The sequence below is a fragment of the Centruroides vittatus genome, unplaced genomic scaffold (assembly GCF_030686945.1).
Source record: "Centruroides vittatus isolate TY-2023 unplaced genomic scaffold, ASM3068694v2 contig_955, whole genome shotgun sequence".
Lineage (NCBI taxonomy): Eukaryota > Metazoa > Arthropoda > Arachnida > Scorpiones > Buthidae > Centruroides > Centruroides vittatus.
The window spans coordinates 542,731-569,866 of NW_027122634.1; the positions used below are offsets into that span (position 1 = coordinate 542,731).

The window sequence follows — 27,136 nt, forward strand, 5'->3', positions numbered from 1 at the left end:
GTAGAGAGTATTTGGAGAGACTATAGATAGCTAGGAATTTAGAGACAAGAAGGCAATTATTTTAAAATTAGAAAATATACTGGCTGTGTCCTGAAGAGTGTATTTAGATATTGTAAGTTAATGGAAGAAAAAAACAGACAAGAAACAGATGATGATTCCTATAAATATTTAATTTGACTTATATAAAAGTAATGAAATTTTTTAAAATATATATATATTCAGAAAACTGTATTAGATTTAAGATTTAGGAACTTGCAAATTTATTTATGTAACTTTTTGTTTTTATGTAATTTTTTTGTTGTTAAATAAGTAATTGTTAATTTAAAAATATACAGTAGAACTTTTTATTATCTGCTATACTTTAATATCTTTATTTCTCTTTTCATATTTATTTACTTTTTTTAAAGTTTTATTGACTATACTTGCTATATTACTTATATATTGCTTCTATATACATGCTGTAATTATTAAAGTTTATTTTTCTTATGTTGTCATTTCATTATTTTATAAGATTTTTTTATTTTATATATTACAATTATAATTGGCAAAAATTGTTTCTAAATTTAGTAAAAATATTATTTATATTGTTTATTGTATTATAATTGTATTTATTACTAATAGTGAAATGAAAAGTTTATTTGTAAAAGTTTACTAAATTGAAATTATTTCCTTTCAGACATTTGCAATTCTGCATAAGCTGAAGAAAATCCCTATAAGTGTAAATCTTTTACAAGTAAGTTATATGATTTTAATAATCTTTTTCTATTAAACAATCAACACCTTTGAATGTCCAGCAAATTAATTTTACTACATATTAACATTTTTGATCATTATTAAAGATTACTAAAGATTATTAAAGACAATCTAGAACATAACTAGTTATGTTCTGGATTGCCTGGATTTCAACACACATTCATTATCATTATTTTTGTACCAAATTCTCTATAAAGCAGAAGTCATATTACTCTTCTGTTCACACTGTTGCTTTATGCTGTTGCTATAGGTAAGACATTTTAGCTACTCTCTTAAGCATTCACAGTATTTGAAGTTAAAAATGGATGACTTTTGGAGATTAGAAACATTTTATGGTCTCTCTGCTTAAATTAATGGTAAAATATTTGTTTACAAGCACTTTTTGAAAATTAATATTGTATATTGTAATTGTATTCAAAATTATGTAATTAATTTATAAAATTTATAGGACAATGCTGCACATTATTGATGTGTATGTCTCTGTTGTGGCTTTTGATATGGAAAAAGTATTTGCAGTATGGAATTTTTTTTAAATTAGAAAATCTGAAGGGATAATACCTAACTACATTTTTTACTTTAAAATTACTTTATTCTTTATATGACAATTTTACTTCTGTATAAACTAATACAGACTGGCTCACTAACTGCTTCCATAAGCTGGATAGTTTAATCTACTCACTAAAAACCTAATTTTTACATCAGCAGGAGTTTAATCTTTCATGTGGATATGGAAAAACATTTCCAACCTTTGTCATTCATTTTAAAGTTTGAAATTTTATATTGTTCTCTGTCAAATTCCAAAATAGAATGAAAAGTTTCAGACTTGAAGCAGACCTATAATTAGTTCCAAAAACATTTGCCTGCATCCATGTGAAAGATTAAACTCCTGCTGGTGTGTAAATAAGGTTTTTGGTGAGTACAGACTGACTGATTATTATTGTCATCTTACTTTAAAATTTTTGAAAATGTTTGTCTAATATTAAACCAAGATTTTAAATAAGTTTTTAATATTTTGTTTGTTTACATTTTACTGATATTATTATTTTTTTTTAATACAATTATTTATATTAAAAAAATTTATAATTATAATTATAAATACATTATATCTCAGTCATCTTCCAGTGTCAAAATATATATTGCTGAAAAGTCACCATCTCATAATAAATTTGATAATTATAAATACAGTCGACTCCGCATAAGTTGTCACCTGGATAACTCGACACTCGTCAGTTATGTAGTCAATTTTTTGTGGTTCCAGCCGACTTACATAGGCATTAATGTTAAAAACCTTGGTTTACTTGACATCGTTTAACTCGTCACCACTGGATAAATCAACATACTTTTTCTGTTTTACACTTTTTAGAATTCTGGTAAGTTGACTTCCCCCTGAAAAATGAGTTCACACCACACAGCGTATTGTATGGTGTGAACTCATTTTTTCAGGAGGGGAGTCGACTTATCAGATGTCTAAAAAGTGAGAAACAGAAAAAAGTATATTGATTTATCCAGTGGTGACAAGTTAAACGATGTCGAGTAAACAGAGTTTTTTAACATTAATAACATTAATGCTTATGTAAGTCACCGGGACCACAAAAAATTGTCTAATTAACCTACGGTGTCGAGTTATCCAGGTGACGACTTATGTGGAGTCGACTGTAATTTAATGTTTAATTTAGAAAGTTATGGAAGAAACTAATTGTCTTAGAGTGGGTTTCAAACCCACAACTCCAGTGTACTATGTGGATGCATTGCCAGTTATGCTACCCAGACATCAATCCAATCTTCATCCCAGAACTATTAATAATTTAGATATAACTATACTGGTTGCTTATGTTTTTGACTGGGGACTCATTCAGCATCCATTTAATAAACCCTCTATGGCAGGGGTGGCCAATCCCGTGGGCGCAAGTGCACCCACATGCAATTTATCATGCACCCACGACATGATTCCCAATAAATTAAAATAATTTTTTTATTTTATTTCCAATCAATTTCATGATCCAGCTTTTAAGCAGAATTTTCTTGAAATTACTTATTACTTATTTATTAATTGAAATTTTCAAGTAATTATTTATTGAGATATTAAATAACTCTATATGGATGAAAATTTGAATGATAGTTTAAGAGTAGCAGTATCAAATTACTCTCCTGATTTTGAAAAATTATGTCACGAAATACAGTCTCAACCTTCTCATTAATTTTTCATGTATTATGTAATAAATGACATTCAATAAAATTGTTATTACACATTTTTATTAGTATTTTAACCTATAAAATAAAATCAAAAAGAATCAAAATTAAAAATGACAAAAATTAAATGAAAAAAATTTAAGAAAGTATAATTAAGAATTAAAAAAAATTAAAAATAACTTTAACAATATGTGATGTTTTGGGTTCTAGACAAAATAAACACAGAATTTAACAGGTAAAAACAAATTTATTTGGAGCTCTAGTACAGTGTGTGTCAGCAGTACCATGCACATGGTCAGAATGGCTGACCAGGAGAAATAGGGAAAAATCTAGTGGCATGGTAAGATGTTGCCAGATTGGCCACAATGTCATTACATATTGTTGCACCCACAACGTTCATGAAAATTTTTAATTGCACCCTTGCTTCCAAAAAGGTTGGCCACCGCTGCTCTAAGGCAAAAAGCTGGCTATTGCTTTATCCCTGCAAAGTGTATACATAATGGTTGATGATCTGGTTGATTGCATGGTATTATGATTAGCCACAATATAGATCAATACAATCCTGCAATATTATATTATGGCTGTAGCCATAATATAGCCTGATGCGGTCCAGTAAATCAAAAATGTTTTTATGATTACCAGTAAATCATTTGGTATTAATTAAGAATTGAGTTATTTGATGTTTATATTTGTATACATATGCATGTATATAAAGTGGAAGGTGCAATAGCTTTACTCCATGCTGGGGTAAAGCAATAACTAACTGTTTTCCATAGAGGGCTTATTAAGTGGATGCTTTTGAAGGCATCCCCAGTCAGCAACAATGAAAACCAGAGCACAATCAACAAAACCTTTAACATCCAGTAATGAAATTTAATGTAAAAATTGATAAAGGTTGTCAATCTTAAACTAGGTCTGCATCAGGTCAACATTATATTCCAAATTGGAATGCTCAGAACACAAGTTTTCAAAAATTTTTAAACATGTTTTTAATAATTAGAACATAAAATATAATGATGTAAATCAAATATATAAATATACAAAATTGGTGGTATTTTTAAGAATTATAAAATTAAATCCAATATAAATGTAATATATAACATATTACAAAATAATAATTAATTTATGCTGGTTTTTTCCAGTTTTTCATAAAGGCATTACCATGCATACAAGATGCTTTTTCCATCTTTAAAATTAATACAATTGTAATTCAGGTTGGCCTTGTATATTTCTAATGCTTCTAGAACCCCGATGTTGTCAGTTGAAAGGATTTTTGATTAATCTGGCACTCTGGAGGTTGGCTTGCATGCCATTCTCAGTGTAAATTGACAAGGTGGTGGTATGTTTTCCATTTAAAATATTGTAATGATGTTCTTATATCTGTTTGTGTATGAAATGCTTAGTGGATCTAATGTACACCATATTGCTTTCAAACCCTTAATTTTATAATTCTTAAAAATACCACCAATTTTGTATATATATAAATATACATTACATTTATGTATGATATATGTTTAATTTACAATGTTATATTTTACATTCTAATTATTTAAAAACATGTTTAAAAATTTTTGAAAACTTGTGTTCTGAACATTCCAATATGGAATATAATGTTGACCTGATGCAGATCTTGTTTAAGATCAAAAATGTTAAGTCAATTTTTACATTAAATTTCATTATTGGATGTTAAAGGTTTTGTTGATTGTGCTTTGTAATTCATTCCAGTTATTGAGAAAAAGGTAATTTGTTAATGAGAACCAGTATGATTATATCTAAATCATTAATAGTTACGGAGGAAAAGATCAGATTGAGGGCTGGGTAGTGTAACTGGCAATGCATCTGCATAATGAGCAGTAGTTGTGGGTTTGAGTTCCACTCTGAGCCAATTGAAATATTCAATGAAGAAAATTTATGCATAAAAAATGTAAAAAGTAAAAATTAAAAGATTCAATAAAGTTATATGTACTGAAGCTAAAAAATTGCTGGTATTTTCATTTTCTAAATATAAAATCTTTCATGACAGTGTATAATGTCTAAAAAAATTTTTTGTTTTCAGGAAACTGGTATTGGTAAAACTGTTCGTGGATTGAAAAGCCGACAAGGAGAAGTTGGAGAACTTGCACAACATATATATGAAAACTGGAGGAAAGCTGTAATAGATACATCTCAACATAAAGGAAAAGAAGAATCAAAACACAGAAAGACTACAAATGATGTTCATAAAGAAAGCAGTAAACAGTTATTAGTTGAAAATCATAAAATTTCATATGCAAAACAATCTGCTGTTAGTAACAATGCTAAACTTGCTCAAAATCACTACAGTTCAAACAAAAATGATTCTCAGAATCAGAAAAAGTATAAAAGTTTAGGACATGATACACATATGAAAGATAGATCATCATTATCAAGTAACTTTTGTAATTATTCAACTTCCAACAATAACAACAACAACAATTATTATACAGAAGAAATGGAAGATGATGATGATGAAATAAATATATCAAATACTCATTTTCATAAAAAGTCTGAAAAAGTAAATAAAAATAATTGTGATGATAAAAAAACAGTTTACAAACAGAAATCTGCAAAAAATGATATGTCTATGAAAAAAGAAGAGAATTCACATTCTCAGAAAAAAAACAAGAAATTAAAAAGACAGTTATTAGAATCTAAAGAAGAAAGTTTTAATAGTTCTGTTGCTAGTTTTGAAGATATATTAGGACTTAATGATTCAGTGAAAGTCAAAAGAAAAAAGCCTATGCCAAGTACTCAAACAACTAAAAAGTTTCAAGAACCTCAATTATCAACTGAAAATGAAGTAAAGAAATCAACTACAACTTCCAAAAATGATAAAACCAGTAAAGTAACTATAAATAAAACAGTAAAAAAATCTGTAAATAAATCTTTATCATCTGGTCTGCCTGATGTTCCTGAGGCATTGAAAAAGGTAATAATAATCAAATTCTTTCATTTTTATTATAATATTTTTTAATATAAAACTGATGATATGTAATCTTCTGAAAGCATAGACTAAAAGCAGTGGTGATATTCAGCGGGTTCGCACAGGTTCGGCCGAACCCGTTGTTAAAATTTTCAGTTTTCCGAACGGGTTCACCCAAAACTGTTGTTAAAATTTTCAGTTTCCGAACCTTGTTAAACACACGGAACATTTCTCAGTGGTTTTGTTTTTTTAAAAATATATATCAAAATATACGTATTATACTCTGTAATACTACTAAACTAGAGCCTTATACCCCGTTTGCACTGAGCATTTCAATCTAGATTGTGAGCAAGGTCGGGGACTATGTCTTGGTGCGATCTCTCTCAGCCATTTCAATCTCGACCGAAAACAAGGTTTAATCGTGATCAATTCAAGAGAGTTCTTGAAACTAGATCCAGTCATAAGAGAGATCCCACAATCTCACGCACGTGTGTAACATGTGTTGGGCTATGGACAGTGAAATAAAAAGGATATTGTATTACGAGAGATGATGACATCTGTCTACTATGAGTAGTGCCATTCGGGGTGAAAAATTTCTCTGCCTAAAGAAGAAGAAAAAAAAAAAGGTTGACAGCACTAATATACCATTGATACTTGGTCTTCACCCAGGGCTCGTTACGTTCCAAATATGCCACTGATTATTAGATATATCGCAAGAAAAGGTATTGTATTTATTTCTAGCCAAAACTTCCATTTCGTTTGTCTGTGATTGTCAGGGAAAAATTTTCTGCTAACGAACCCTTTGTTAACTATTTTGAATATCACCACTGACTAAAAGTATTTATTTATTATAAATAAACACAATGAAACCTTGGTAGAAAAACAATAATAATCAATAGCAAACTTGCAAAACTTGTAGTTTTTTAAGAAATTTCATTTATGAAGAAAATGCATCTATTTACATTTAAAATTTTAATTATACATTATTTACCAAAAACTAATTGGACAACAAAATTACACTGCTCCAAATTTTGATCTCAATTGTAGGAGATAAGTGATAGATATTTCATTTATTGCCTATAAATGCTACACTGTTGTGTCTATCCTGATACTAGAGGCACAGAGTGCTGTGAAATGTTGGGTATAATAAAGTAACTAGGTTTTCTGAACTTCAACCTGGGACACACTAAAAATTGAAAGTAGGAAATATAGGGTGAGAGGTTGAACAAAAAAAAATTTAAAAAAAATAAAACCAACTTGTTAGAAGTTTTTTTAAATATATATTAAGTTTGACAATTAAGTTTTGACTTTTCTTATATTTACATTTGAAATATTTACAGACAAATATAAAATTTAAAATTTTAATATAAACAAAATAAAAATGTTCATCTTATTACAAAACTTAAATAATTTTTTAAAATAATTTAAACAAAATAATTTTTTTTAATATAAAAATCACATAACTATTTTTTGAAAAATTTTATTTTTATGTTTTGTTTTTCTACAAAATATTTTCACATATCTCATAAAAACCATTGGATATAAAATTGCCATGTGGATTTTGTTTTTTTATTGTATCATATATATGTGAAAACATAAATAATTTTAGAATTTCATAATTAGAAAATTTACTTATTTCATTTATAAGAAATTGAAAGAAGAAAAACTAGTTTTTACTGGAGACTTAAAGTTATTTATCAAAAAAGGATTGTTAATACCTCACTCTTTTCAATTATTTGAATGATTTCTTTTTTTAATAATGTTATTGTCTATATCAATGACTAATATTGCAGGACATTTTCATTTTGACAGCATTATCTCACATAGTGTTTTTTTTTTTTGAATGAAAATTTAATATAAAAAAGTAAATTAAAATTTGGACACAACCAATGCTGAATTCTATCAGGCTAGACACAGAAATTAGTTAAACAGAAAGATAAAAATGATCAAAATGCCAACTTTTTATTTTAGGATCTGGCACTTTTGTAATAAAAACAATGATAAAAAATTTTCACAATAACTACCATGTCTTGTAGCATCAGCATTTTGATCATTTTTAACTTTGTGTTAATTTTTTAATAATCTATTTATGATGTTTTAAGATTTTTTATATCTTCAAGCTAATTTGCTGTTACTTCTGTGTTGGTCTGTGAAAAGGATAAAAAGAAATAGACTCAAAAAATTATATATTTTTTTGTAAGTCTTCTATAGCTTCAAATGAAGATAATCCTAGATTATATTGTCTTTATGCAAATAATGTATGACTTTATGTATGATTTTACTTATATTATGAAAATAATTTTATAGCATTGTATTTAATACATATTAATTTTCATTGTATGATATATGAAAACATGTCAAAAGTGTTTATACTTATTAGTCTAATAAGTCCTAATTCTAGGCAACCAATATAATAACCTTATTGGTCTGAAATCAGGACAGTTAGTGCTTAGTGTAGGATTTAGGTAGCAGTACTATGCTTAGCTGCATCTCTACATAAGTAGCATTGTGATAATTTACTAGGATAGAATATTCTGTATATAATAAATGTTAAAAGAGATTTCTTCAAAGCAATTTTTTAAAAATTAAATTTTTTTAATATGAACTATTTACTTAAAAACAGGGTAATCTGGGACATTTTTCCAAGTTGAGACAGAGTCAAAAACTGGGACTGTTTCAGATAATTCAGGATGTTTGGTCACTTTAGATATAAGGCTGTCTGAGTTTGAGAAGGCATTGTCAGGTATTGCTTAAATGGCCTCCTATGGATTGTGCCACTGTTTACTTTATCTATACCTCTCAATTCCCACCAGATTGCATTCTATCCATATTATCTTTGGACTGCTGTGATAATTGACTGGTTATTTATTGATCATTCCTTGTATGAGATGAAGATGATTTACACACTTTCTGTGGCAACTACTGAAGAATGCCTGCAGTCTGAATGCATTGTATCCACAATTATTTTAGTAGTAGGGAACCAATGTTATGGAACTATTTCAGCTGATATGGCACAAGCTCATAGAATATTATTATATATACAGTAGCTTTAGTATGAACATTTGTTGTGATTTGGATAATAAAATATTTGCATTGTTATAGCTATTCTATGGAGATAACAAGTATTATTTACAGGATAGCAATGCATAATATGTTATAGCCCCCACCTTAGCTTGGAATGGGGGATTGGAGTTTAGCCAGAAGGATTAGACAGCTCAGGATTCCATTCTATCTTATTGAATATCTGCAACATAAATTGGTGCTGTGAGTGATATAAAGTTTATTCACTAGGTTAATTAATATTCACTTTATATCACTTGCAACATTCATTGCTGAACCCTCAAACTCTAAATTGTTCAACATATTCCAAGAATAATGGAGAAAAATATTATTATTCATACTGTATGGATTAATGGAAACTACGTCTAGGAGGGCTGAGGCAAGGATAGAAGAAAGAGATGATCTGCAATAAATTGAGATGACAGGACATCATCTGTCTAGTGTACAGTTGGGATATCCAATGTTTTTGATAGATAGTGTATCTATCTTAAAAATATTTTTAGTAAATATTATATATTTTAGATAAAAGTTAATTATTTTAATGAATTCTAGTGATTTTAAATGTTCTAAATAAAAAATATAATTAGTATATTCTTTTTAACTACTGGTTTTACAAGAAAAATTTTAGTTTTAATTCATCGTAGACTGCATAACTTATCAAAACAACATACTCAGAACACCTTATAAATATGCAGCCATGTTTATTAGATACTAACTAACGTTTTCGGTCGTATTTATGTTTATATTTTATTTTTAATGTCTCCATGGAGTATATTATTTTTCATTCTCATGTATTATGTTATTTAATACTCATTGATGTAGAGATGGCACACGCAATTCTATTTAGAATTTCATTTAAAAATGTTCCAAACGCTTGTTCATTACTGCAAAGTGTCTTTGTGTTCGATTTTTTGATGTTCTTTCCTGAAGAAGGTCGTTAAATACAATCGAAAACGTTAGTTAGTATCTAATAAAGACGGCTGCATATTTATAAGGTGTTCTGAGTATGTTGTTTTGTTTTTAATTAATACAATTATAGTGTCAAATATAAATGTCCATTAACCCAATTTTTAGATTAATGCCAAACGATTGCCAGATTAGATTGGGTTATATAACTGCTACTATTAATAATTAAATGCTAAGTAATTTGGCCTGGAGGTAGGTGTTAGGCACCATCTCTTACAACTATTGGGCTTACAGATGTTTGTTTGTACAATACAAATCTGAATTATTCTAATAATTAAGGTAGATAATTAATCTGCTTTATCATTTGATTATAAAGTCAAATTAATGTTTAATTTGATTTTATCTAAATATTTAAGCATAATATAAAATTTTGAATTTAATTATATAGAAATGAGTAAAATCAGAATTAATTTTCACACTATATCTTTAGAGATTGTAAAGCCACAACTGTGGATTTCATATACACTAAGACCTCGTTTTGCACTTAAGATGTGTTCCTAGATGACAAAGTGCTAAATGAAACACTGTTAACCCTTTACCCCCGACATCTTGTTTTATGTTTATTTTGTGATCCCTCCTAAGGCAATATAGGTCAGACAGGCAATATTATTTTAAAAATTCACCAAAAATCAAATTATCATTATATCTATATGAAAAAAATTGCATACATTTATTAATATCTTTAGTTTTAAATACTATATTTTTTAATACATTTTATTAGAAAAATTTATAAGAAAAAAAATAATATATATCAGAACTGACACACAAACTTGATAATTTGTAACATTTTGTGAAAATTAACATTGTCTAGTTACCTAGTTGTTTGCTGGCACTGAGCCAGGAAGACATAGAATATCGTTTTGTACAATTCAATATAAAACTTATGCATGTACGTTAATTCGTTGTGAAATTATCGCACATTATATCAAACATGTGTTTGAAATCAAAATTTTATTCTGCTATCAACTAATGTAATGAACTAATATACTTTATTCACTTCATATCGAACGAAATTATATATTTTTGTAATAAACATATGATTACCAGTAGCAATACATGTAACATTTGCAGATATTTTTGATTAAACTAAAAAATAAAAAAATATATAAAATATCAGAACTGAAGACCACAACTTGAATATTTATAACATGTTGACTTATTATAGCTAAATAAACTTATTATAGTAATATTATTGCATGAATTTGCTAAAAATGAAATAAAAAATTACCAGAAAGCAATAAATTAAGAAAAAAAAAAGCATTAATTAAAATTTTTTAAGTCAACAAAACACCACCTGGACAAAAATATGTAAAACAGACGATAGACAAGACGATGCCATCAAGTGCTGACGTCTGTTGTTGATAAATTTTACAAAAATCGATATTTACCAAAGTAACGATGAATCGGTACCCTCGAAGTTTCGCTTAACAGGCCAGGGTACCAATCGATTGGTACCTTCGGGGGGCAAAGGGTTAAATGAGTCATTTTAACACACAGTAAATAGGGAAAGGGGAACATGTGACCAAAAATAAGCAAGTTTTACTTTAATTTTAAGTTATTTTTATATTAATTTGCTTAATAATATATGTTACATAACACATAAACATGCACACAGAAATATAAAGTTCATTTTTGTGATGAAAGTCCTGGCTCTTCTGAACTTCTTGATTCTTTTGCTATGAAGTCATTTAGTGTCATTTGTCACTTTCTTTTTCTCTCATCAAGCAAATGTCAGAAGCAGGCAATCGCATCCAAAATCCTTGTCTTGCTTTTACACACCTTTCAAAATCTGGATCATTTGCACATGAATTAATATTTTACACAGCACTTCAAATCATATTGATAGCGTGGTCACTGTCTCACTGCTAATGAACATGATGTACAAAAGCAAATGTACTAAAATGAATAATCAAACAGTTTTATTTTTGTATCAATTGCAATATTTATTACTAATGAATATTTTTATGTATAAACCAACATAAATTTAGGGGAAGTGCAGTGCTATGATGAATTGCCACCTTTTGCTGATTGGTTCATGTTTGGGAACAATTGTATTGTATACGAATCAATGAAATGCCATGGTAATTTGAATCAGTGTAAATTTTGAGCAGACCATGTTATATTGAATCAATATTAATTGAGGAAATGCTAAATGAGGTCTTACTGTATTTGAGAAAAAAAAAATTTCTTTTGTGTTTATTTATATGAATATTTTTAGATGTTAGGGAATCAAACTGCTACCATTATTATATAAAGCATAATTATTAAGTGCTTTGAGAATTTTTTTCCGTAATGAAGATTTACATTTGCCAGTGTGACAAAATATAGTATAATCTTGCACCTCAAAAACACATAAAATAAAAAAACCTGAAATTTTGGATGAATATATTTCTTCTGAATATGGAATAAAAAATTTATGAAAATGTTAATAATTGACATATTATGAGCATACTTATTCTTATGAAATCAGAGATTTAAATTTGTTGTTGTTCAAATTCTTATGGTTGATATTGTTTTAATTACTAAATTAAGTTTTATTTTGTAATCAAAATGATATTAGGCTATTATTTATTGGCTATATTATTTAATTAGGTTAATTTATTAATTAAAGTGGAATAACAATGAAATTTAATCTGTAATTTTGATTTTATCATAATACTTTTTGTGAATGAATTCATTTCAATGGAAATTTATTTACTATTACATTTTAAAATGAATAATTAAAACAATTTTATTTTTGTATCAATTGCAATATTTATTACTAATGAATGTTTTTATGTATAAAACCATTTTCTACATAAATATATTTTATTAAATAAATTATTTATCATCATGTTATTTTTATTATTAAGTTTGAAAATTTATCCATTATTAATGAAATAATTTTTTTTATTATTATTAAAGTCAAAACTTGTGCCATTAGATGAAGTAGATATTTTATCAACGTTACCTCCTATTCAACCAAATTACAAGCCTCTTCCACATAAAGATCTTGATTATCTTTCAAAGAAGAAAAGAACTAGTATGTTTTTGTTTTCTAAACTGTTTCATCCATTCCTTTTCTAATTTTTATTTAAGGAATTTTTTATTTGTAAATTTAAATAAATTTTATAGTTAATTTTTTAATTATTTTGCATAATTTCATAATTAGTTTCCATTTCAGGAAGATATACAAATGAAATTTATTGTATTTCATTAAAATAATTGTCTTATAAATTTTCTGAATTATAATTTTCTTAAAATAATTGAGAAAATAAAAAATAACTTAAAACTTAAAATTTTTTAGTTATTTTTATTGTAACAATTATAATGAAAGTATTTTTAATTTTCTGTTGTTAATAATTTTTAAAAAGTTACTAAAGATAATTTATTTATTTAACTTGTAAAATAATAATTTCTTATAATAATTGAAATTCATTTTTTTTTGTTTTGCTATATTCTTCTTAATTCTACATTTTTCTAATCTCTTCTTGTATTACAAATATCTGCTTGTATGAACTGGAATCATTTTGTACAAGAAAATATTTTATATTTTAAAATTCTTATTCACTGCACATTTTGAAAATTTTTTGTATAAAAATTTCTACATGTAAAAAGAATAACTATTGAAAGATTTTATTTTAAATTTATTTTTATTTTAAAAAATGAATAATGAATTTTAATTAAATATGTTTTATTTACCAGCAATGAGCAATGAAGAAGCTATAATGTACACATCATCAAGAAAAGATCGTACAGCTGTTTATGCAGGAAGGAGGAATCATCATTTAACAAGTAAATAAAATTAATAACAGATATATGTATTAGAGTTCAGTATGATAAATTAATTTTAGTTGCTATCATATTAATAGTATATTCATAGAATTTATTTATTAATTATAAATAATTTAATCGGTATTGAATAGAAAAATGCAAAATACTTTAAAAAACAATTGAATTATAATCTACATAAAATATTAAATATATATTTGAATAAACTTCTTCTTATCATTTCACAATCATTACATTAAAAATTATAATGATAGAAAAATAAGTGTTTAAATGAAAAGAAAAAATATTTATGCTTTGGACCCAAAAAATGCATTTATTTTTTGTTAACTTTGAAATAATATACAATAATAATTTTTCTACAGATAAATGGTAAGTTTACTATTGCTAGACTAAGGAATTAAATTATTCAAGTTTGTAAAACAAAAAGAATTATCATTGTTTTCAAATTACATTTTGAACTCTAGTAAAAACAAATAAAACAAATTAGGATGTATATAAAATTTTCAGACATTCTTCAAATAAATGCAGCTAGTATTTATTTGAAAGCACAGAGCATTAGCATTTAATCAATAATCTAGCATTCTTCAAATAAATGCTAGATTAAGGATCTGATATAAGTTACCAGTTGCATTTATAATTTTTATAGCATCCACATTACTTTCATTATTATATGATTACAAGAATTTTAATTATTCATTATTATTTAATTATTCATTATTCAACATTAATTATTCTACTGTACTGGAAATGTCAAACTGATAAGATTTGCCAAATGGACAATAATTAGAAAGTTACTTATTAATAATTAAATTTGTATTATAAAGTAAAAAATATAAAATAAAATATAAAAAAAAATAATAATAATGTAACGAAGGAATAAAAACGTGTTCTATTGACAAGGAGAAACTATCAATATTTATGAAAACATAAAATGGTGGTTCTATGGGAAGTTTCCCTGAAAAATGTCATGGCAGTCAACATGTTCATAAACATTTTAATTATTATTGTTATTTCTTTGTTTTTTTTAGAGATAGAAACCCTTTAATTATTGAACCCATTTAAAATGCTGAAAATAAACTGTATATTCACAGATGCATTGAACAAAGAATATCCTTTTTAAAGATAATAAGATGAATTATTACCTAATCATTTTTTTGTCCCAGTTTGGAAAAAAATAAATATAATAAGCCTGCTTATAACTAACTTGGAAGCTAATAAATTATATCAATAATATAATATGAACAACTAGGGTTATTTTTCATCCAAAATGATTAATCTATTCTTTCAATGAATGGGCAATACCATCTGGTAATTGTCTGTCCTTGCTTTGTTCTTGTCAAAAAACGAGGTATGGAGAAGTACTAATAATACTAATTTGAAAGGAAAAAATTAAAACATGGTTAATAAGTTAAGAGGACATCATTTAGCAATCAACACTAAATCCAAAACAAAAAATAAGGAAGAAAGTGCAGATGGAGATGCACAAAAAATTTGGAAAAGCTATAAATGTTACAGTAAAAATGGTGCATGTGTGAAAGAAAAAATAATTAGTAGCCTGGTATTAAACACTTTTCTGGTAATTGTCACATTTTTCTAGAACAGAACTTTTTTAGTTGTCATATATGCATATTGGCAACAACTTTTTTAGAAAGAGCACTAGAAAAACTACTACTTTCCAGAAACAAGCCAACACACAAAATACCATCAATTTTGGATATTGTATTCAAATTTTTACAAATGTTTTGTTAAACTGTTGTTTGATTCAGTTATAGGATTAAATATATGGTATAATTTTATTTTTAATAGATATTATAAAAATTGCAAAAAACATAAAATTTACTGTATTTATTCACATATAAGACGAGGTTTTTATTCATTTATCACAGCTTCAAATTCCTAGGTCATCCTATACGTGCAAGCAAAAGATTCTTTGCATTTTTGCAAATAATTTTTGTGAACCATGTATTTGCATTTTTTACCTGATGCTTACCCTCTTGTATGTAAAAACACAAGTATTTTATCTAGGTCATTTGAATTGTTCTTGTGTATTGTCAGGAATAAAGATAAATAGCAATAGGAAAAGCAAAGCTTTTGAATTGAATTCCAGATTGAAATTCCAAAATCACACAGGAGCCCAATATAAGTTTTGATCCATTCCCACATGAAAACAGATGATTAAGCTATTTGGAAATCAGAATTAGGAGAAACTCACAAGTGTAATTGACGGAGAGTGGATTTAACTGTTAAGAACTGGCAAAAAAAAAGTTCCTGATTGTCCAGCTTTAACGAAAAATCTTGTAAAATCAACACATTTTTTTAACATTTAATGTAATAAAATTTAAAGACAATATTATGACCTGTTGGTCAACTTACACTGTAAAGATAGTGAACATTTACAAACTACTGTATGTGTTGGTAAATTACATATTATCAGAGTTGAAATCTATATATATATATTGCTGCATAAGACATCTGCATATTGACATGCAAAAAAATCAAATATTCTTATGATAGATTTTTTGACTTATAGAAATTTTACATTAGTGAATCTTTATTAAGTGCTGTAAATTTCTGTTATTACTGTATAAACATTTATAAGCAATTCTGTGTTAATTACATAAGAGTGTAATAATTAATCTGTCAAAAACGTGCTGCAATTTGAAAAAATTATAGACACCTATAAATTCCCACTGTCATCTGTCTGTTTTTCTGTAATCTCGAGAATGGAGTTAGATAGATAAAAGCCAAGGCCAGATATGGAAAGATTAAGGGCAGTAGGTGCCAATTAACTATAAACGAACTTCTGATGTAAACCAGAAGTCGTGTTATTTCAATTCAAAAATTTTCCCTGAAAGGAGTTAGATAGACCAGCACAACTCTATTGCTAACAAGAAAAGTATGATGTACAGAGGCAAGACACTACTAATTTGAGGTGGAAAGTACAGTAGAGCATCGATTATCCGACTTAATTGGGGACTGGGGTTGGTCGGATAACTGAAAAGTCGGATAACCGAAAAGTATGAAAAAATACATTATTAGTATAGTGTATTAGGCCTGGTTTAAATACTAGCCTCCCTTTCATCGTCGAGCCAGTGCTGCCAGCTAAAACATGCAAAAATTTAACAAAAATAATATTAAAGTAGCCAAGACATAACCAAATATTGTAACGTCACATCACTAGTGGACTTTTGAATTTGCCGACTAGAATGCGGTCGGTTAATCGGGGGTCGGATAATTGATGCTCTACTGTATATATTTTAAATTAAATAAATTTAAAAAATATGATTAAAAATTGTAGCCAGGCATTGTGATGATATCATAATAAATAATTGCCTGTTACATTTTATATTATTAAAACAAAGTAGAAACATAAGAATATTTACAAATACTATTTTATCTAAATATTTAAACATGTTCAGATTATAGTTTAATGTTGCAAAAGAAACTCACAAGAGAGTTAACATGAACAAATTGCTTTTAAAAAGCAATTTTAAAATTTACAACTTTACACTGAAAACTAAAAAGAACTGATATTTTAGAACAAATTAGTTAGTGACCATAACTTTTCCAATCATATGACAGTTTGAAATCAACAATTGTGTTGTCCCTTTTGGCAAAACTTTCCTTTTTACAATTTTTATCTTAAAATCAAAAATAAATATGTATAAGGATGGTTTTCCTTACAATAGTAGTTAATAAATTTAGAACTTGTATAAAAATTTATAGTGAAATAAGACAAGCTTTTTAAATAATTTATTAATATAATTATGTTAGGAATTTGTAATAGAATATGAAATGTTAAATAATAAAATAATAGAAAAATTTATGAATATATTGTATAGCTGAAAAATATACTTGCTATTTTAAATAAATTCTTATTAGTATTATTCTGAAACATAAATTATTAAAAAAATTTTATTTTTTAAATTTACAGGTGTACCAACCTTATATGACGCTTGTGTTCGTGTTCTTATTGAGAATATAGATGGTACATTTATTTTTTATTATAGTTTTTTTTATCAGATTTTTATAATAATATATATGTGTGTATGTTATATCAATCTATATTCTGAATGAATGTTTGATTTCATGATTTAATTTTTTTTTTAATATAGCACTTGCATATACTGGAGGTGTTCCCTATTTTCTTTTAAAGCCTGTATTGCAGAGGTGTAATCCAATACAACTATATTCTTTAGAAGATTATAATCCAGTAAGATTATATTATTATTAAAATATATCATATCTATTAATATGAAATTTCAATGTAAAATACATTTTTATTAAATATCATATGTGCCATATTTGCTTACTATAACACAGATGTTATCATCAATCATTTAATATTATCAAAACTGTCATGTCTCAAAATATTTTAGTTAAAACACACTTATAAACTTTGCTTCTTGTAATCAGAGTTTTGGTTATAGTCATCATCATCTTCAGATACATAAACATTTTTAAGTTATCTTTTTAGTCTTAACTAGTGCTTTAAACATTAATCATTATTTCAACACAAAAAGTAGCTTAAAGTGCTGGAATCTTTTTCTTTACTTAAATGCTAGAGTATTAAAGATGGTAGCAGCCAAACAATATTAAATGAATTACATATTAATAATAATAATTAGAATAGATAAATCTTCATGTAATATAATTTTTAATAGTTTAACATAACCTTTTAATGTTAGTCAATAAAATCAGAGTTTTCACTAATCTAGCCTTATTTATTTACTCCATTTAATGTTATTACTCAGTTGTTATCACTATAGGCAAGTTCCGTAGTGATTACTGTAAGCAGATTCTGCTGTATCATTGTCCATTATCTTTTCAGTAGGAAAAAAACTGGTATGAAGCAAATTGTATGATTTCATAATGAATTTTTGAAAAATATTATTACACAAGATGATGTCACTACTCTAATGTCTATAATTTTTAACACAAATTATCAACACTGTAGTCAGTGCTTTTAGATTTTATTTGAATAGTTAAATTTTATGAAATAATTTCAAAAAATTAGTTAAGATTGACATTTTACATGTTTCCAAAGTCATATTTTTAAAAATAAATTGAATATAATTAACAGAATTCAATAAATTTTGAATATTTTTCAATTAAGCATCAGTTCTTAATTTTATTATTATGTTTGTAGATAATAAAAATAATAATCTATGCTGTATTCATTAGATTTATAAGTGGATAGTAAGTTAGTAATAATTTGCTAATTTTTAAATTTATTAATACAAATAAACATATAGCATATATTATTATTATAAATTTTTTGAAGAAGTTTTCAAAGAGACCTGCAGTTATAGCTTTGTATGTTGATTCTTTTTTCTACTAATGTGTTTTCGCTTAGTATATTCTTTTTTAACTAATACTATAGATATTTTGATTCTGTTAAAAGTTTATTAATTATGAAATAATGCAAATTTTAAAGATATTTCTATAATTGGTCTTTACAAATAGTTATCAGTTTGATAGAATCATTAGTAAATAGAATTTTTGTTTAGGCAGAATATATAATTTGTCAAACTTTTTTAAAATTTAATGCTTTACTAATTTAGAATATTTCATTTAGTCAAAATAATTAATTTAAAAATTTATATTAATTATTATTATATCAAAAATTTATAAAATACTTTAGTAAAATGAATTTTACTAAAATATTTTATAAATTTTTTAATTAAAAAAAGGTGATTTTTATATAAAATATTTTATTATTAGGATCTTTTAGAAGATACAGATGAATTGTGGGAAATACACTGTAAAAGAGAATTCAGAAATACTGAACCAGATGAAGATGAAACATGGCGTGAATTATACTTGGTAATGAATTAAAATATTATTTAATTAATAAATGTTATTGTTACTACAGCATTGATGAGGAACTAGTTTTGATTTTATATTCTTAAAAGTCTTACAATATTTTTAAGAATATAAAATTAAGAAATTTTATAGGACTGAAAAATTTTTTTGGGGGGGCACCTTATTTTAGTTTTGTGCATTAAGAATGATCTATCTGTTTTGACAAATTCAAGTACAAATTAAATAGATTTCTGTTAAGAGATTTTAAAAATTAAAAAGCATACATAAAAAAAATCATTATTTTTATGCATCAGAAGAGTCAAATGATAGAAATTATTATTTTTATTTATTTATTTAATTATTATTATTATTATAAAAATAATGTATGATGTTGATTAAATTTTATTATAAAATGAAGACACTGAAAATCATCTTTATTTTATTAGCGTAAATATGATGAAAGAGAATCAAAACTGAGAAGTGTTACAGCCAATATATCTGCTTCAATGGCCAAAGCTTCTCAAGGTAATGTTTTAATTATTAAATATACATATTTTATATGAAAATTTTTCTATATGCAGGATAAGTAATGAAATATATTAAAATTATATACTTTTTAAATTTGGAAATTTCAAGTACAGTTCGTAAATTAGAATTACATATGCATAACGTCAAAAAATAATTTTAAAAACAGTTTTAAATATCCTTTAGAAATGACTAAAAATGAGATTATCATATTTGCTAATTTCTTAAATGGTTAAATATAGATTTTTTTTATTTATTATTAAATATTTTATATTTTAACTATAAAACATAAGTAAGTGATTGAGATTTTAACTATAGTTAGTTACATTGTTATCTTGACAATATAAAGGTTTTGTCAGAATGTCTGTAATACAAAATAATTTTTTATGTTGGAATTAAATATTTTCCAATATTTTTATATTGGAATTTTTAGCATAATACACTGTTTATATTACGAGGAAGTACCAAATGAAAACCTTAAAAGTGTTATACATTTTGTATTGTAACAATTAAGAAAAAATCATACATATCATTTTTCAACATGGTCTCCATGACGTTGAATGCATGTATTTCACCACTTCGGAAGTGTATGGATATCACATTTAAAGAAATCTTTTGGTCGTGACTGTAGCCATTCATGCATTGCCATTTTCACTTCTTCATCACTTCTGAAATGCTTGCCTCCCATCACTTCTTAAAGTGGTCCGAACACATGAAAGTCACTAGGGGCAAGGTCTGGTGAATAAGGTGGGTGTATGAGCTATTCAAATTTGATATCCTGGATAGTTTGAACTGAACTGTCAAGATGGGCTGTATGCAATTGGATCTTGTCATGCTGTAACAATACACTTGAAGTCAGAAGTCCTGATTGCAGGGCAAAGTTGATTTTTCAGTAGATTTGCATAAGAAGTACTGGTTACTGTCACTCTCTATCCGTGTAATGTTCTAGAATTATTCCCTTTGCATCCCAGAAGAGAGTGAGCATGACTTTTCCTGCTGATGGTTGAGTGCAGAATTTTTTTGGTTTCAGTGATGTGCTATGGCACCATTCCTTGCTTGATCTTTTCATTTCTGGTTGATGATAGTGAACCCAGGTCTCGCCTGTAACAATTTTGTCCAGAAATGCATCACTTTTGATGTGGAAACGATGCAAAAGTTCTTCACAGGCATCGACACAACAGTCTTTCAATTCAGCAGTCAACTGACATAGAACCCATCTTGCAGACACTTTATTGAATTGCAGCACATTATGGACAATATTCTGCACTGAACCAAAACTAATCTCTAAAACTGTGGCTATTTCATTCAGACTTATATTGCCTGTTTTGCTTTACAAGCTCTTCCACTAACACAACATTTTTGTCTGTCACTATGCCTGTCCCAGTTGTGGGGCATCCTCTACAGAACTTACACCACTTTGAAACTTTCTGCACCACTCGTACACTTGCTGCAGGGGCAAACAGGAATCATTGCACTGCACTGTCATTCTGCAGTGCGTTTCAATAGGTTTGACACCTTTGCTACTCAAAAAATGCATCACAGATCATTGTTCTACAGAGGTGCATGCTGGTGGAGGGGCAATCGTCTTGTTGCTGATGGTGCTACTGTCCTCTGTGTTGTAACATCATTCTGCAACCTGTTGGTCATTTTGTGAACCTCAAGGAACACTTCTGCCACTTACCAAATCAATCGTACTACTTTTTGGAATGTTACTGCACTTTTAAGGTTTTTATTTGCTACATCTATGTATTTTTGATATACACGTGATTTACTTGTGTATGCCGGTATTTGTTGTTTAAGCATTTAATTGGAATACTTAACTGCAGTCTTTATTCAGGCAGGTTTCACAGAAAATTATAAATTTCCTGTAGTATGTTTCTATTTACATTCAAAATACTGTATTTTACGGACTATAAGACGCACCTGAATTTTGGAGGCAATTTTTCGAAGAAAAAAGTGCATCTTATAGTCCATAAAATATGGTACTTCCTTTTTCAAAAATTAAGTTATTACAACCTCTGGCAAAAGTTTTTAACATGAATAATGAATAACATATACTGCAATTTACCATTAAACTGTGTTTATTTAAACAAAATTTAAAAAATAATATCAAATGATTATATAATATATATACACTCTACTGTAAAGATTGTTTTAATGTGAACAACATGCAAAGAAAAAAAAGAGGAAAAATTAAACTGAAATATAAAGTATCTGGAAAAGAGTTTTCAAACACTCAAATCACTGGAAGAAAATTAGAGTCTTAGAATATTAGAGCATATAAAATTAGACAAAATGCAAATGTGAATACAGGGTGACAGTAATTAACCTATACAAAGTTTGTAGCAATGCTGCACCTGAACTTTTTTACTATCACCAATTTACATACTGTAAAGTACTATTTTTAGTATCTTAGGAAACTGACTATAATTGCGGTCGGTAAAACTTCCGTTAACCTAATGGGTACTTTACGCGGATTCGAGATTAGTTTGCCAGGCCTGGGCTTTTAAGCGTGCACCGAAAAATTAGTAATAATAACGATAAATATCAAGTCAAATCAAAAAGTTCAAATATATTTAATTAGTAACTAGAATGTACTACGTACAAATGTCAATAATCCAAACAAAATTTATTACCGAAAATCAACAAGTCAACCCGACAATAAACTCAGCTACTTAGCTTAACTTAATATTAATTCCCCTTTGAAAATTCAACAAATCAAATACTTAGAAACTATGAACAAAATCTCTTACTAATTAAACGTCTATCCGTCACCTCACTATACGAAGAACCTATTTCCTCAATCCTTTCGATATTGTCAATCGAATTCCTCTTTAACACCTTGGATCGTCCAATTATCAATCTGGACTTCTATCAGAAAATACTTCACTTTCGAATTCACCTCGCTCTCAAAGTCACCTCGATTTGGAAATCACCTCTCTCTTCTTTGGTTAACGTATGGGTTTTATACTGTGAGGTGACGTCACACTTCAGCTGAGTTACTCCCCTTATTTACATACTTAGTTGCTAACATTAATTTTCTTTTCTGGCAGCTTTAAGTTTCCGACAAAGCTTATAAACCGTTTACAAAGTATTTATCATAATTTTCTGGGATGTTTAAGATGGTTTAGTAAGTATTTCCTTACTAGTGAGTGTGGGGACTCCCCCCTCCATTTTTTTTTTCTGTGGACTGTTTACTTCCACTGGGCAGCGCAAGTGCGCATGATTTTTCCTACGGCGCTTATTTCTCCGTGAGTTGTTTTATCTTCTTTTTTTTCGTTACTAACAAGAGAGTGGTGGGGAACCTTCATCCTAAATAAACATAAACCCCAAACAAAATATAATAAAACGGAAAAATAATAATAAAATAAAAATAACACTCGGACTCAGTTCCTTACAATACTGTTGTGTTTAATTCTCCATGAGTTCCTGCCCATGTAGATGTGCTTTCAATGTAATAAGGGTTAGTTCTTTATTTTTTTAAGGATGTCGAACAAACTTGCAATTTGATGCTTTCCTTTGCGGAATAGTTCCAGATTGAAATTGTTCGTTTGCTCAGTGTTTCTAAAATGACAGTCTCAGATGCAGTTCAGTAATTCAAAGAGCTTGGCCACTATGGTGACCGTCCTGGACGTGGAAGAAAGCGCACCAGCAACACATTTAGGAACCACAAGATCATCAAAAAGTGAGTTGACTGACATGCAAAGATCTCCATGAGAAAAATTGCTCATGAGATCGGAATCAATTGTGAATCGGTGCAGTATGGTACTGGTGAAAAAGGAAGTCTGACTAAAACCCTACAAGTTCCAAAAGGTTCGGTTCTTCACTAACAAAAACAAGTGCATGCGACTCCAAAGATGCCGTCAACTCAGGCATCGGGCCACAGGTCAACAATGGGAGTGCATTCTCTTCACAGACGAGAAGCTTTTCTTCATACAACAGGCACACAACCATCAAAATGACAGGAACTGGTCTGTGGATGCTCCCATGGCATCCACAGACCAGGGACATCCGCGGACCAGTTCCGTCATTGAACATTGCCAAAATCCAATGTCAGTCATGGTTTGGGGCAGAATTTGTGCAAGCAGCAAGACACCCCTTGTTTTCATCGATCAAGGGACCAAAATCAATCAAGACGTGTACCGCCATGACATTCTCGAGGCCATGGTACTTCTGTGGACTCAGCAGCATTTTGGCAGTGCAAAATGGACGTTTCAGCAGGACTCAACGCTAGTATGCAGGGTGAAGAAGACTCAGGAGTGGTGCAAAGCCCATTTTCCTGATTTCATCTCGTCTATGGAATGGCCACTGTACTCGCCAGATATGAACCCGATGGACTACAGTGTGTGGTCCATTTTGAAAGCCAGTGCCTAAGCTAAGTGCCAGAAAAGTTTGGAGTCGCTGAAGCAATCCTTGCACCAGGAGTGGGGCAAACTGTCTCCAAAAGAGCTGTGGCCCATTGCCGAGAATTTCAAAATGCGTTTGGGGCCCTGCATCAAGGCAAAAGGAGGCCACTTTGAAACCGGCTGAATATCTGATTAATACGTAAAGTATTGTCACTGCTATCCACTATTGTTTTGCTGATTTTCATTTCTTTAATAAATTTACTATGCATAAAACTTGTACAGGTTAATTATTGTTTCTCTGTATTTAGTTGGGGCTCTCTTGGCCTTGATAACAACTTTAATTCTTAGGACATGGACTTTATCAAGTTTTTGCATATACTTGGTGTAATTTCAGCCTAACTGTCATGCAGAGCAGCCTTCAGTTCAAGTTTTGTTTAACAAACTTTTTTAGAATGGCCTGAATGATCTCAATGACATTCAAATCTGTGGACTATTGACTTGCCAAGGAAAGGATTTTTATGGAAGCACATTGCAAAAAGATCTTGATTTATGGCTTTATGGCAAGAAGCATTATCCTCCTGAAATACTACCTCTGAATCACTGAACTGTTCATCAATTATAGGAAGGAGAAAGGTTTTAAAAACTTTTATACACTTCAGCATTTATTATACTCTCAAATATATACAAATTTCCAAGTTCCTCTGCTTGAAGCACAGTCCCAAATCATCATACTGGTTGAAAATTTCATTTTGTTTATCAGACAGGCATTTTTAAATTTTTCTTATGAGTACCTCCAAACAAATTTCTCTGCATCATTCTCACAACTAGTGAAATTCAGCTTTTACCCAAGAATACAACCTTCTTCTAGTCAAAATCTCAACTTCCTTGTTCACAGGCCCATTGTAAATGGCACTGTTTTTATTGTTTTGATTTCACTTTGTAAGAAGAGAATCTAATTTTATTTAATCTGTTGTGAATGGTACAATCTGATAAATTATCTGCTGCTTTCTCCATTCTGCATTCAGTTGTTTTGAAGATGCTCTTCTTCTTTTGATGCAAATTTTCTTGAGAGAATGATCTTGTCTATCAGATGTCATTTATCATCATTCCAGTTCATTTTCAGTTCTGAACTGTTTCTGTCTCTTGAAATCTTTCTTTCTTTCTTTCTTTTTTTTTTTTTGTATAATCACTGTTGATAGTGAATATAAACCAATTTTTGCAACTTCTCTCTGCTTGTTAACATTTTTTAATGATCAAAGAACTTGTTTTCTCATATTAAAATGATATTCTGAGACTTGAGCCATATTGATAGTATAGAAATAGTCATAAAATGTTTTAAACTGTTCATATATACTGTTTATTCATTTACATCAGCAAATCCAATTTTGTACATGGGATGCAAATTATGGAGTATTTTATATCTTGTTCTAATACTTTTTTCCAGTGATTTGTGTGTTAGAAAACTTTCCTCGGTTACTTTACATTTCAGCTTAATTTTTGTTTTCTTTGCTTATTATTTCAGATTAGTGAATAATAGCATTTTCAGTGTACATGTATATTACTCTGAAAATGTGTGTGTGTGTGTGTATGTATTATATATATAATGTATCCATTGATATTATAGCTTTTCTTTTTTTTTTTAAATAAATGTGGTTTTAATAGTTAATTGCCTGTATGTAATTCATGCTTGAATACGTTTTACCAGGGGTTGTAGCTTATGTAGAATTTTAGTTCCAAGTCTAAAGTTTGCATATTTCAACAGCATTTAATAGAAATTGTTGTCAGTCATCAAAGCATTGTAAGTAAAGTTGTACGGGAATAAAATATAATTAGTAAAGATAGCCTGCTACTTGAATTTCATCTTTACTAATTTGTAAATAAAATACAAATAGCAAGTTTAATGTAGATGTATCTAACTTAGTTTTGTCATCATATCTACAAAAGAACTTGTATGTTGATTCAGAAAATAATTTAATCAAATAATTTGTCATAAATCCAGCAACATGTTTGAAAAATGTGAGTACATATGATATGTTTGTTTATTTATCTGTCTTATAAAGATTTAAAAAATTAAGTAGATTGATTTCTTTAGCATTTTCTACTTCTAAGTTTGAAAATTCTTTGAGTCTCAGAATCAGAAGCTTGACAACAAGATGGCAGAACTGGTTAAGGCATTGGCTTCCTGTTTCGGGGATTCAGGATCAAGTCTGGAATAGTAAATTCCCAGAAATTTTTATATGTGGTCTATCCCAGATAAGCTGGGTCCCATCCCTCACTATCCAGCCACCTCATTTTGGACCTGGTTGAACCCACAATGGGTATGAAAAAAATGACCCTCCTAGTGCAAGGTGGAAAGAGTAAAAAGAAAAAACATCACTAAACTTTAATATAAATACACATAATATTTCAATTAAACTTTCTAACTATTTGGTTGATATGTTTCTGCTTAGGTGGCCAGAACTACTGAACACTGATGATGGCAGAATGGTCACATGAAGCTTTTTGGTTTTTTTTTTTGCATTTGTAACATCTAAATAGGGATCAGTTTTCCATAAAAAGTTCATTCTAGAGGCATCTCCTCTTAGCAGATTATCCATGTATTGCATTGCTGTATCCCACCAAACCAAACCATTTTTGTTTAAGATATCTTGTTTCATATATTAAATTAATAATAGTGGTTCATTTGTATACATTTGAAATGTCATGAAAAAGTATTGTTGCAACCAACTATAATTTGGTAAATATAATTAAAGAGCTGTTTGTAAAACAAAATATGAAT

General features: G+C 28.2%; 1 protein-coding gene across 1 annotated transcript in view; it reads left to right on the forward strand.

Annotated features, from left to right (window-relative positions):
• Nucleotides 1-27,136, forward strand: part of EloA (elongin A) — a 49,237-nt gene that overhangs the window by 15,383 nt on the left and 6,718 nt on the right. The window contains exons 2-9 of the mRNA XM_067282403.1: nucleotides 677-733; nucleotides 5,000-5,890; nucleotides 12,815-12,932; nucleotides 13,595-13,684; nucleotides 17,616-17,669; nucleotides 17,797-17,894; nucleotides 19,406-19,507; nucleotides 19,933-20,011. Coding sequence (XP_067138504.1) covers nucleotides 677-733; nucleotides 5,000-5,890; nucleotides 12,815-12,932; nucleotides 13,595-13,684; nucleotides 17,616-17,669; nucleotides 17,797-17,894; nucleotides 19,406-19,507; nucleotides 19,933-20,011 — 1,489 coding nt within the window. The remainder of the gene's footprint in view (nucleotides 1-676; nucleotides 734-4,999; nucleotides 5,891-12,814; nucleotides 12,933-13,594; nucleotides 13,685-17,615; nucleotides 17,670-17,796; nucleotides 17,895-19,405; nucleotides 19,508-19,932; nucleotides 20,012-27,136) is intronic.